General features: G+C 37.7%; 1 protein-coding gene and 1 long non-coding RNA gene across 2 annotated transcripts; both read right to left on the reverse strand.

Moving 5' to 3' along the window:
- Positions 1–1,372: 1,372 nt before the first annotated feature.
- LOC127855696 (uncharacterized) lies at positions 1,373–3,724 on the reverse strand. Its single transcript, XR_008037642.1, has 2 exons — positions 3,605–3,724; positions 1,373–3,356 (listed from the first exon to the last, which is right to left on the reverse strand). It is a non-coding gene; the product is annotated as an uncharacterized LOC127855696 (long non-coding RNA).
- A 38-nt stretch (positions 3,725–3,762) lies between these two features.
- On the reverse strand, positions 3,763–10,074 carry LOC127854592 (trichohyalin-like). Its single transcript, XM_052389654.1, has 7 exons — positions 9,909–10,074; positions 8,978–9,051; positions 7,584–7,691; positions 6,980–7,082; positions 5,526–5,635; positions 4,634–4,742; positions 3,763–3,864 (listed from the first exon to the last, which is right to left on the reverse strand). The coding sequence occupies exons 1-7, from the start codon at positions 10,062–10,064 to the stop codon at positions 3,763–3,765; spliced, it is 762 nt and encodes a 253-aa protein (XP_052245614.1). The 5' UTR covers positions 10,065–10,074.
- Between the last annotated feature and the right edge of the window lie 4,144 nt (positions 10,075–14,218).

Consider the following 14,218-nt stretch of genomic DNA (forward strand, 5'->3'; position numbering starts at 1 on the left):
ACTTAAGTCATTGTGAAAGAACCTTTTTTATAATTATAATTTAGTTACAATGGAATTGATCTTTACACGACTGGGACTGGGCCCAAATAAAGTCCCATGCTAGGGCTGTATACAAACAACCTACACACAAACCATCAGTGTAAAACCTCCATCATAATTCAAGTTAATCATCGGACACCATTCTTCATTTTTTAGCAACAGTAACATATATCTTGAATCAACTGGTCCCAAAAGCCATTATAAGCCAAGTCTGCATGTAAGCTACCTACATAGACACTTTTATTTAAATACTTCTATTTAGCCCTTTGCATGCTGGGAAATTTGTCGTCTGCTAAAATGTCGTCTGCTGAATTTCTAAAATTAGCATTTTCTTCGATTTTTTTCAAAGAATATTATCAGAATAGCAAACAGTTTGGATCCTGATGAGACGCCACGTTCTGTGGCGTCTCATCTGGAGCCAAACTGTTTGCAAAGGCCTTCAAAATTCGGTTCCCGCACTGAAAGGGTTAAACTGAAATTAATTCAGCGTATGCCAGTTTCCCATTTAAGCAACAGTGACCGTGACCTGTACTCGACACACCCGAAATGCAATCGGAAGATAGGTATCAACACGAGCTTGCTTAATACTGCGTTTTAGTATGGACAATTTTAACTTAACATATTGACTTCTTTGCTGTGTTTCTATTCTTAGCAACAGCGACCTTGACTTTGACCCAGCTAAACAAAAAGCAATCCACAGCTAGGTCTTCCTATACTACTTACACAAAATATCAGAGCAATAACTGATCCAATATAATTTTGCGAAATCCGTTTTTGAGCCGTGCTCTGTGAAAAGGGGGTTTAATGCATGTGCGTAAAGTGTCGTCCCAGATAAGCCTGTGCAATCCGCACAGGCTAAGCAAGGACGACACTTTCCTCTTTTATCATATTTTACGTTTCAAGAAAGTATCTTCTTAGCAAAAATCCAGTTTAGGCCGAAAGTGTCGTCCCTGAATAGCCTTTCCGGACTGCACATGCTAATCTGGGACGACAGTTTACGCACATGCATTAAACTCCCTTTTCACAGAGCAGGGTCCATTTATATTTAAACGACAGTGACATTTAAATGAATCGATCCTGCCCCAATATAAATCTACGTCTCCATACAAGCTTTCTATAGCAAAAGTTTAATCAAGCCCAGTCAATGCGACCTAAAGTTATTGACCGGAAACCACACGTTAGAAGCCGTAAATATGTAATATTTATAACTAAATCTAATAATCAGAATATTAAAGTTCGTTGAAAACCTGTTAAAGTAAGGAATAGACGTTCTTGCATATTGTTTTCTTTTAAATGTATTCTCGCGTTCTGATCAAGGCATGAAAAATATGTATTATCGGTCTACCAAATTTAATGAAAAAGACTATATTTAAGTAATTCCTTTTTTAGCTTACCCTTTTCAGAAAAATCTTTCCTTTGAAATTTACGACGATTTATTTTTAGCCTGAAAATTGTTCCAATATCTAGTAATGTAATTGGGATACGTATGTACAGGTCTAGATTGCAGCAGACGTATGCAAGCAAAATTGTGAAGAATGAAATGTTTAGAAACAGATAAAGCTATTAAAACGATCGTTTTGTGGAGACATTTTCAAAGACTGGTCGCTTGTAACAGGCGCTGTTGTATAGCAACACAATCCCTTTATTTGGTCATTCAGTTTATTTTTAGTTTCTCTGATGCAAACAATCCGAAAAATTCCATATAAGCGGGAGGAATTGTCATTGATCAGCCTGTAGGTTGTAACCAGAATCATTTCCATTTATTTTGTATCACAACAATCTTTTATTCATTTACACATCTTGTATAGTCAGGTGTTCATAAGAATCAATTCATTGACATATGATTTTATTTTTCGAAGCATTTCCAAGTATGTTGATAGTAAACACATTTTCGAATACTTCCGATTATAAGATTCGATCCTATTGCAGCATTTTCACCAATCTAATGTTGGAGTCACATGAATATTTATTATATTAATAGGATCATCGCTCCATATTGATGCGTATCGGAACTACTCAGATTTAATATATGTATGCGATATATTCAGATGCGCTTAACTCTTCCAGCGTAACCACAATTGAGTAATATATGCATTCGAGATATTCAAATTATCATATGCGTTTTACTATCCCAGTGTAACCACAATCGATTAATATATGTATACGAGATATTCCAATAATCAGATGCGATCCTATTTCAGTGCATTCATAGTAGACGAAAATAACTTGAGTTACTCCAATTTTGACTTTAGCTCCGATTCCCGTATTTTCACAGTAGATTAAAATTCGAGGTATTCCAATTATAAGTTTCAATTCGAATATTTTCACAGTAGACTAAAATTCGAGTTATTCCAATTATGAGATAAGATCTTGTTTCAGTACTTTCACAGTATACTAAATTTCAAGTTTGTCCAAGTATACGAAAAGTTCCAGTTCCAGTATTTTTACAGTAGACTAATGATCGAGTTATTCCAATTATGAGATAAGGTCTTGTTTCAGTACTTTCACAGTATACTAAATTTCGAGTTTTTCCAAGTAAACGAAAAGTTGCGGTTCCAGTATTTTCACAAAAGAGTAATGGTCAAGTTATTCCAATCATGAGGTAAATTCCAATTCAATTATTTCCCAGTGCCAGGTTGCACGGTCACGCGACTTTTCGGGGTTCCCAAGTAAACTTTAATGGCTGTAAAGACACCGGCAAATGGTGCTTCTTTCAAACAACTTTTAAAAACAATTTTGTCATGGGAATTTCTACTTGTACATAAAAGACAGAATTTTATGCTGCTTAATACAATGTGAAATACATGATAATTACTTTATTTAATAAGCCTATGTTCTTCTTAAAACATTCCTTGTGTACTGCGCGGTTATGCTTCACGCAACGTGAAATTTTATCAATTTTTATACGTTCAGACGTATTCAAGGATTTATTGTCATACCTTAAGATATCGGCACAAACTGCAAGAAAAGCTGTGTTTTCTGCACTTAAGATTATTGCAAATGAATTTCAATAACATAAGATATTTGAAAAAATAAAGTTCTTAACGGTGTGTTTTCATTCTGTCCAGCCGTGTGTAAACCCATGAAAATCCCGTTGATTCTGCACCCTATGTACCCTAAAATTCAAATTCGAAGGTTCGATTCCAGTAATTTCAGAGTAGACTTATAGTCGACGTATTCCATTCGTGAGTGGATGGTCGAGTTCCGAGCGAGTGAAATCGTTCCACTCGGAAAACTTTTTTGTCAAAATTTTCCGCGCCATAAGTGTCTCGCAGTTTATTGCGTAATATCCGAGAGTCGTGCGCAACCGAACGAGACTGAAAAAAACAATAATATTTCATTATTATGTTGAGAAATATGTTGATGAAAATGGTGATAAATAAATAATGGAGTGAATTAGTGACGATTATACAAATACCTGAATCGCGTGAATTTAACATGTTTTGTTAAAATTATTTCAGTTGACATCTGTAAGATGTGTGTGCTAATTACACATAAATGTTAACGTTTCTATGGGTTTTCAGCTTAAAGGGTACTTTAACAAAATATATATATGCATATGAACCCCAAAACGAAGACAGCAGCATACAAAAATGATCCCATTACAAATTTATAAACCATACACTCTTGTTCCATTTTGACTATCATTTTATAAGAAAGTGTCCCGCTTTGCAGACAGTGTTCTACACTATTCCCGCTTCTATGACATCCCCGCATTATCAGTTAGAACATCGTGACCAATGCACAACAGATACATCCGCGTTTGCATCTTTCGTCACCCAACACGACCTTGAGCATTGCCTTCGGCGTGGAAATACTCGCGCCCTTTTACAGATGTGTACATAACTTACCAACTGTCTGAACCCGAACACCATGACCTATGCGCGAAATATACAACCGAGTTTCTATATTTTGTCACACAGTGCGACATAGCCTTGGACTTTCAGACCGAACACTTACTATATGGTAAATATTTGTTTTACATTCGAATCTTTAATTACGGACCTTATTTGAGGACAATCTTATTTTTTAATCACGTGTGGCTTTTGGACTGCGGACATTATTATGACCTAAAACAATACCTCCTTCGATTTTGGACTATTGATATTTGCTTAGACTGCATACTATTGGACGAATCACAGTTGATGCGTTGGATGCAAGCGTATGCTACGTCTGCATTCAACTCGTTAGTTATTGTTTAAAACGTCTAACAATATATGAGTCGCGATCTGAGAAAACTAGGCATAATGCATGTGCGTAAAGTGTCGTCCCAGATGAGCCTGAGCAGTCCGCACAGGCTAATCAGGGGCGACACTTTCCGCTTATATGATATTTTTCGTTTCGAGAAAGTCTCTTCTTAGCAAAAATCAAGTTTTGCGGAAACTGTCGTCCCTGATCAACTTCTGCGGACTGCACAGGCTAATTTGGGACGACACTTTACGCACATGCATTTAACCCCCTTTTCACAGAGCACGGCTCATAAATATAACCGTCCTGATGTTCCTGAAACGAAGTTTAAGAATTCCTTGCCTCAAAGAATAATTTCTCCATGAGGCAAAACAATACAAACAAACACACACACCTACACACATACCTTTTCTAGAATAGATGACCGTTCTTCTTGTTTGCTCTTCGTTATCGACTCGCGCTTGGTGATTTCCTTCCTAATCTTCTTCGACCATTTCTGCGCATCTTTCTCGAGTCTGGGGGAAAAATGTTTGTCTTTATAACGTTATTACGCCGTTTTCAAAATTATTTCAGTCAGAGCATGGAGTTCGGAGCACTTTCTCGTGTTATTCACAATTTACATAACTCCTTATTTGCGTAAGATATAGGGGGGGGGGGGATCGCTACAGAAAAAAGAACATGAAGAAAACACCACTCGATAAATCATCGTTACACATTGTTTCGCCTTTATGGCAAGTGATGGAAAAAAGGACCATGGGGATTCTAGAACGCTTATTTAAAAAACTGTAGCAAAAAGTTATAATACTCGAGATGCTGGTTTGTTGCTAAGTTTGACTACATAGAACACCCTTTGTTTCGGACCTACTTGCAACGTTTTTACCCATATTTCAACATCGGGGCCCAGTATTCACCAAACAGTTCTTAGACTTAAGTCTAAGAATACAGAATATTCTTTAACATGGAATATTCAAGGATTGCTTTAATTTTGAGTCAAACTTTGCATTATCCACTTTTATCTACATCAGTCTTTATGTAGACCGTTTTGTTCATGGCATAATAACCAACGGTAGCCTGTACATATTCAAAGAATGTGCAAATTTTTCGTGATAATTATTGTATTCTTTATTCTTTAGTCCAAAAAGTAACATGCATATTCACGTTCTTCTTAAACGAAGGAATTTCAATAACTATTCATTACTCTTAAACTTAAGTGCCACAATCGACCCTTGAGAACGTTTTCCTAAAACTATAATAATCTCAATATTTCATTATAAGATTACTCCTAAAATTATACCCACTTTTTCATTTTCTTACGCTGCTCCTGTTCTTTTTCTTCTCGTTCCTTTTTAATATCCGTTGCTATGGCTTCAAACGCCTTGGCAATCGTGTTATTAGCCTCGTCGATACCCTACATAAATTATACTAATTAATAACAATAGCATACAACTAGACATGCGTCCGAAGGTCAAGGATATCTTCACATTCCACGTGTGTCTCAACATTTTAATTATTTAAAAAAATGGAAATGTGCGTATGTTTGCATTGTTTGCATGCTAGTTATGTTTGTAGAAATTTGTTAGTCTAGCTGCAATGCTTTTTGAGTTACGCGCTACAAAAATTAGATGGACACACGTTATTTCGGACCGATGGACAAATAAAAATCTGTATACCCCCTCCTCAGTAACACGATTTAAAAAAGCATCATACAAAAGTGAAACATTTTTTTAACTTCCACATTTACAAAGCCCGTAGTGGCGTAGCTTTAAAATTATCCAAACCTTGCGATCAAATGATCACAGCTGCGATCGCAACTCTTGACGGGCTCTCACGATCTTCGTCGGACAATGGAAACATTGACAGAAAACCAACCATTTACATGCATCTAATACGTTACCTGTTCATTTGTCTGAACCTTAAGTGTCTTAGGACACATTTATTTTCACGAATCAACCCAATTAACATATCCTCGCTTTACATAAAACCTTTTGACCTTTGATCTGTTCACCTATCCATACTTACTTGCGCCTTGCGAATCATTTGAAGAAATCACTCCATTAACCCGGGTAATCTTAAGTATACTACGGGGTAAGAAAAATATATACTAACTAGTACCCCGGAGTATGGCCGGGTGCCTTTAATAGAATCGTTCGTACCCGGTGTACATTTAAAGAAGCCTTTTCACAGATTTTGACATGTATTGAAGTTTGTCATTAAATTCTTTATATTGATAAATATAAACATTGGATCTCAAAAGCTCTATTAAAAAAAACAAACACAAGAAAACAATTAAAGAAACAAACAAGTAACCCTCAACCGGGCTCGAAGCACTGACCCCTGGGGTAAAAGTCTATCGTTTAGACCACCCGGCTATCCGTGCTCATACAATGAGTGATGTATTTTATACTTTATACAAGCACACCTCGTAGTATCACTATCTATAACGACAACAGCAGAACTCTCCAAATTATTCAATAGTTTCGCGCTGCAACGCTTTATAATTTTCATCTTTTTAAATCGTCAAAAGATGCATATAATGGATATTTTAGAGCATGGTACATGTTCAGTATTATTGTTTCCTCACAAATATCATAACTATAACGAAAATTTGCGAATCTGAAAGAATTTTGTTTAGTTTTAGTTTTGTAAATTTACCACAACGTGAAAGGCACCTTTAAGTATACGTAAGAGTTCCCGGGATGCTTTAAGTAGTACATAAGCCGAATACGACAGATTGAGCTCAGCTGACCCATACCTTTTGTGTCTTGTGCAACATCTTGAGGAAGCGCTTGTGGTTTTGTTTCTCTAGCTTCTGTTGCGCCTTAAGAGCGTGTTTCGTTCTGTCTTCCTCCTTTTTACTAAAAAAAAATCAAGATCTATAAAACTATTTAGAAAACGTTAATCGCGATTTAAAAAAAAATCCCAGATCACATCGGTTACCTCCCTTGTCAAGAAAATTAACGTAAGTCGAGAAATAAAGATTAGCGTAACATAGCTTTATATATTCCTTTAAACGAAAAATACCATAAACGTGGAAAGTGTCGTCGCTGGTTAACCTGTGTGGACTTCACAGGCTAATATGTGATGTCACTTTACACACATGTATTAAACACCGTTTTCTCACAGGGAGAATCATTTAACCCTTTCAGTGCGGGAACCGAATTTTGAAGGCCTTTGCAAACAGTTTGGATCCATATGAGACGCCACAGAACGTGGCATCAGGATCCAAACTGTTTGCTATTCTGATAATATTCTTTGAAAAAAATCGAAGAAAATGCTAATTTTAGAAATTCAGCAGACGACATTTTAGAAGACGACAAATTTCCCAGCATGCAAAGGGTTAACAATCGGTCTCTTACACGTCTTGCTTGATTTCGTTGAGCCTCTCTTTGACTTGCTGTTCATAGTTCTCTTGCGCGGTGGTCAGCTTCCTCTCTATACGACTGACCAGAGCTTTCTGTCCCGCCCTAAAACACGAAGATAACCCTCAGAATAAACTCCCTTAACAACGCAGGTGAGCATTAGATTAAATCGCTTGAAACACGAAGATAACCATTAGATTAAACCGCCTTAAAACGCAGATATTAATTAAGTTGGACACCATTAAACACGCAGATAGCCATAAATTTAACCTCCTTACAAACGCAAAAAACGTTTCGTTTTATCCCTTAAAACACACATATATATTTTTTGAAAACTTCCATAAACATCGCAGATACAATAAAAAAAAACACAGGTTTTATTGTTCCTCAACTGCGGCGGAAGATTATGGCTCATTAAAACACTATCGAGTTCGTTTAATGGTAACAAACAAGTAAAAATGCCTTTGAGGGCTGTATCATGAAAGCTCGCCTAGACTGCGGTCGCTTGGTGAATATGAACTGCCTCTTTACGGTCTTCGAGCGGATATAGGTGTAATTACAACATTTTTTCTGTTTTTGAGCTTCCCTACTTAATAAGAAAATCCTTAGAATATTGAGATATAAATTGTCATATTAAACTCTGTGCATCATTAGTCAGACTGATGTATTGTCAAATTTTGGATAACACCTTTAATTCAAGTACATGTTATATTTCGTCGTTGTCGTTCTCAAACCTCGTAGCTCCAAAATTTTCAATTTTTTTTTGTCTTTTCCGAATATATGAAGTCTGGCGCGCGTTTTGTGCTATATCTCGTAGCTCTACGCCAATCAGAACCATTGAAAAAGCCACGTGACGTGACGAAATGTTGTAGAATGATTGTTGGCTTTTTTCCCGGCGAAAAGTCGTAGCGACGCCATTTTACCTATAGGTACGTCGTTTCATTTGGACAAATTTGACAAAAACGTTTTTATATTTTATTTTTTTTTGCAACTACGAGGTTTCCTATAAAAAAATGAGACGGTTTTTTCTCTCTCCTGAAAAGTTGGCATTTTGTAGCTACGAGGTTTGAGAACGACAGCGACTATTTGTGATGAATATGGATGAGTTAACAAAAGAGCCGCGTTCTGATAAAACTGGGCTTTATGCATGTGCGTAAAGTGTCGTCCCAGATTAGCATGTGTAGTCCGCACAGGCTATTCAGGGACGACACTTTCTGCCTAAACTAGATTTTTGCTAAGAAGAGACTTTCTTTAAACAGAAAATATCATAAAAGCGGAAAGTGTCGTCCCAGATTAGCCTGTGCGGACTGCACAGGCTAATCTGGGATGACACTTTACGCACATGCATTAAGCCCAGTTTTCTCAGAACAAGGCACCAATTGCTTGCTTACTTTGCCTTCCTTTCATATACCACATATCGTTTGGTAAAATACAGCCTCTCCTCTTCGTTTTCTTTGGCAATTCTCTGAAAAATCAAAACAAGTCGGTAATATTTTAATATGAAATATGAAGATAATAAACAGGTGTAAACCTTAAAAACGACATCAAATCATTCAATGACAGTTACCCTTGCAATTATTTATTTAGTTTTATTTAGTTTAGTTTTAAATTTATTAACAAGGGATGAAACAAATAAAGAATTATCCGTTGTTTTAAGTATCCTTTTCACCCCTTAACATGGGTTGGCCCGAGCAGTTTCAAAGACGCATTGAAACCATTTAGATAAATCTGTGTTATATGTGTAGCACGAAGGAATTCTTACGCCCTTGAAGAACGTTAACGGCCAAAAATGCATATTCTCACAGGGGGACTTTTATAGCATAAAACAACAACAGAAAACGTGTGTGTGCTATACTATGCTATTATACATCAAACTTAAATACAACAACAGAACAATGCATGAAATCTATATAAATTATGACATTATTATTTTAAATATTTTACAAAGACGGCAGTATAGCCTATTCAGGGAAGACACTTTTCGCTTTAGTATTTCACGTTTAAATGAAGTTTCCTCATAACTCTTTGCATACTGGGACATTTGTCGTCTGCTAAAATGTCGTCTGCTGAATTTCTAAAATTAGCATTTTCTTTGATTTTTTTTCAAAGAATACTATCAGAAAAGCAAACAGTTTGGATCCTGATGAGACGCCACGTTCTGTGGCGTCTCACCTCGATCCAAACTGTTTGCAAAGGCCTTCAAAACTCGGTTCCAGCACTGAAAGAGTAAACGAAAATCAAGCTTAGGCGGAAAGCGTTTTCCCTTATTAGAGACGACATTTTACGCACATGGATAAAGACTTTTAAGACCATACCACTTACTTGAACTTCCTCTTGAATTATTTCCTCTCGTTTCTCGGCCGCTTGCAGTCGCTTCCGGTCGTGTTCCGCTTTCTCGCGCAACTTCCGGTCGTACTCCTGCGAGTTCACGTCCCACCAATGCTTCTCCTGCACGCCATACATGCAATCAGTTGACATAAAACATGCTCACGTGTCAGGCATGTAAAAGGAAAATGTCATTCGGTACCCCTCGCAGATTATCAATAATCGATAATCCGATGTTTGACGGAAAGGGCCGAGAATGTGCGATTGGGAAAATGTGAGAATATTCTGAACCCTACCTATCGCTCCATGTCGTTGTCGACTCGTGCGTATTTCGAAGTTTATGAGATCCTTTCCGAGCCGGAGGCTGCATTATATGTGGGCCCGGAGTTAGTCTTATTTATAAGACGCGTAAACAATTTAGAGATACATTGTACTTTTTATATGAGCTTAATTCTTTGGAACAACTATTACCAATATAAAAAGAAGCTCAATCTTTGAGAGCGTCAACAAGTTGGACTAGGCCCGGAGTGTACCCCAGCACTCCTCAACAAGTTGGACTAGGCCCGGAGTGTACCCCAGCACTCCTACATTATGAAATAACTAGACATGAAAGTTGGGTCAAATTTTGAAATATAGCTGTAGTTTTCATCTATTTCGTTGTTACAGAGATTTTTCAACTTTGGTGTGGTCTTGTGTTGTGGCCAGAGTGCCCGGAGGAAATCCCACTTGTCCAGTGTGGTGACCACCAAACCAACGCACATGCTGCCGGGAACGGGAATTGAGCCCGGGCCGCCTAGGTGAGAAGCGAGTTTACCAACCATTGCGCTAGCCCCGTCGTTGTCGGCTCAGGAATTACGGGTGCTTTAAACGCTTAAAGGCACCCGACCATACTCCAGAGTACGTTTAAGTATATTTTTCGTATACGGGCTGCATTGGAAAATGCTAATGAGTACCCGGGGTACATTTTAGCAGTATATGAGCCGACAAAGACTAATTTAGCTTACCTTTCTAACTGTTTTTGTATGGCAAGACATCTGTTGCTTTATTATTTGCATTGCTCACTTTTTTTGTCGTTCCACATTGTCACGTGCAACTTACAAATGTTTGGCATTCAAAATCCTTTACCGATATTTGCCTGATTACCTGATTTGTTTGTTGGGCGTCATTTTAACAACAGCATTCCAAACAAACAACGACGCATTTTTTTTAATGTGTAGGACTTTGGGTTTTAAATATGCTATAACAATCAGGAAAAAAAATATATTTAAATTATAATGTAATAAGATGACACTGTAACGGTTGTATTATACATTAATTTTTTGTTTCATTTTACACTAAATACATCTTCTAAACATAAACGAGCTAATCGGCTCAAATAAGGACAATCTCCATGCCTAGTATGCAAGCATTCTACAGCTGCTCTTTAGTATAAAATTGTTTAATGTACTTGCGACGAAAACGATGGTGATTACTGTAAACTCAATTAAATGTTTCGGCATGACGAAAGTTCATGTCCAACGAAAACGAACTATTTTACGGTATGATGATAATGACAAAGGTTCAGACTACGAGGACAATAAAGAAGAAATTGGAGAAAACCGTAAATACTAGAAAGTAAAATAATTATAACGTGACATGACGAAGTGAAGACGTCGAAAATTAGCAACAAAAGTGTAAGAAATCAGACATTCTACATTGATTTCAGCTGAATTATTTACAATAGAACAATAATGCGAAGACACTGAATTCTAGAAAGGAAAATAATAAGAAAGTGAAATGACGCTGTGAAGACGTAGAAAATAATCAGCAAAAGTGTAAGAAATCGGACATTGTACATTGATTCCGGCTGATATATTTACAATTTGACATTTTGAAAACATGTTAGCCGTGCTCTGTGAAAAAGGGGCTTAATGCATGTGCGTAAAGTGCCCTCCCAGATTAGCCTGTGAAGTCCGCACAGGCTAATCAGGGACGACACTTTCCGCCTAAACTAGATTTTTGCTAAGAAGAGACTTTCTTTAACGGGAAAATATCATAAAAGCGAAAAGTGTCGTCCTTGATTAGCATGTGCGGACTGCTCAGGCTAATCTGGGATGACACTTTACGCACATGCATTAAACCCCTTTTTCACAGAGCACGGTCCATGTATTCTTGATTATTATCCCACATCACCTGTTGCCGTTTATGTTCGTCTTCCCACGCAGCTATCTCGTGTATGTGCTTCTCCTGAAAACAAAACAAGTTGTCGTAGATTTTGTAAAATCATAAATTGGCGAATTTAAGTGCTGACGAAATAGTCATTTTTTTAAATGACGAAATTTCGTGCTGACGAAAATAAATCACACTCGCACATGCACGTTCATACACTAGCTGAAATTTGCATTTTCAGTAACACGCATGCTAGCTCGTACACTGCAAGCGCATGTCTGTTTTTAGTTGGTCGCGTTAGCGGCCGACTAAATTTACAGAGCATGTTTTGCAAATCAGTATGTGCTGAGCTTGCTCAGCTACGCTAAGGACTGTAACTCACTACACTAGGAACGATTACCGCTGCCTGTCTGCACTGCAGACGACGAATGCTTAGGAGCGTCTGCTATACTACTGCAGTGGGTGTATTTACCAGCTTGTAAGTCGACATTGGCCAGTCTAGTGTTTATCATTGAAATCTGTACGTATTGGCTGCTTTCATTTCAATCGGTGTTGAGCACTACACATATACACTGCCAGTAGTATTAAGCTCGCGTTGATTTTGTTACAATCACGTCAGTTCACACTACCTTAAGTTCGTTCTGTTTTTGTAAAACTCACGCAAGCAAGCTTATTTCATCTACTGTAGTGTTTGGTGCTCGCACACCTTATACTATTCTTTCAGTACGTTATTATTCCATAGCACAAACAAACGCAGACATACACAACAAATAAGCCACGCTCAGTTTGCACTGTGTCTGTAACTAAAACGCGAGCACGATACCATGAGTTCGTCAACGCGCACACACAACTGCCTTCAGATCATTTGTTTTTTTTTGTAACACGCACAAACGCGCACGTTCGAACGAACGCAGGCAAGCAAGACGCGCGCTACCTTCAGTTTTAGCTGTTTCAGTCGCACACATAGACACAAGTACGCACGCAAACACGCTTACGTAGGTTCTTGCTGCTTTGTTACACGCACACAAGCACGCAGGTACTCACGCAAGCAAATTTCAGTTCTTGCTCTTTCTGTAACAAGCCCATATGTTTGCACACATGTCCGCCCAATACCTTTAGTTCGTGCTGTTTCTGTATTTGTTGCTCTGTTTTCTTGCTCGCCTCCTCCAACTCTTTCAGAAGACGATTCTTCTTCTTCAGACGCTTCTTCTGTCGGTTCAACTGAAATTAACAATAAACACACGAATTTAACTCATTGCCCGAATGTTATGCCTCCTACAATACAATACCATATGTTCAACCACTCAAAACATCTTACATTTTTATTAAGTTTTTAGTAGTACCAGCCGTCAACTTTCCGCGCACATTATTTCTAGCTAATGAGCTTCAAGTTCTCGCTCTCAAAAAACCACCAACCTTACCTTTTTATGTCCCCCAGTCTATACATATTGTTTTTGCCCTGTTTTTGGTTTGTTGGTTTGTTTGCGTCAAACTTTAACATTGGCCATAAGTTTTGCAATATTGACGATAGCAACTAGATATTTGGCATGCATGTGTATCTCATGGAGCTGCACGTTTGAGTGGTGAAAGGTCAAGGTCATCATTCAAGGCCCAAGGTCAAATATATGTGGGGACATAGTGTGTCACAAACACTACTTGTTCAGAATGATTCCGTTGCACCAAATGTGTATTCTCTACTCGTGTTATAACTATGCTTTCTTCAACCTACCAAAATGCCCTTTTCAAATACATCATACGCAGTTCGTTATCTCGCAAGATCTCGAGATACCTATCCTTTCGTCAACCAAACAATTCACCTATATTAAAATAAATGCGCCATGTGCCAATCTGTCAGTCATCTTTTTCGGGTGGTTGTTTTCAGTCTGCAGTTGCAACATTTCTATTAAAATGCACCATCTTCATGTCCTATTAAACCATGATCTGCGAACTTTCTTTAACCACACATCTAACATTGCTCTTAAAAGCAACAACTGCAGATTTTTTTCTCGCTATACTCTACATCCAACTTACCTTTTTACCTCCTTATTGAAGATATCCATATTTGCCTGATTGATTTTGGTATTTCTGTAGATATAAAATTTCGAACTCATCTCTGTAATCCTTACCATTTACAGCTGCACGCTTTGCACGCCTCCTTT

The sequence above is a fragment of the Dreissena polymorpha genome, chromosome 13 (genome assembly GCF_020536995.1).
Source record: "Dreissena polymorpha isolate Duluth1 chromosome 13, UMN_Dpol_1.0, whole genome shotgun sequence".
NCBI classification, from domain to species: domain Eukaryota; kingdom Metazoa; phylum Mollusca; class Bivalvia; order Myida; family Dreissenidae; genus Dreissena; species Dreissena polymorpha.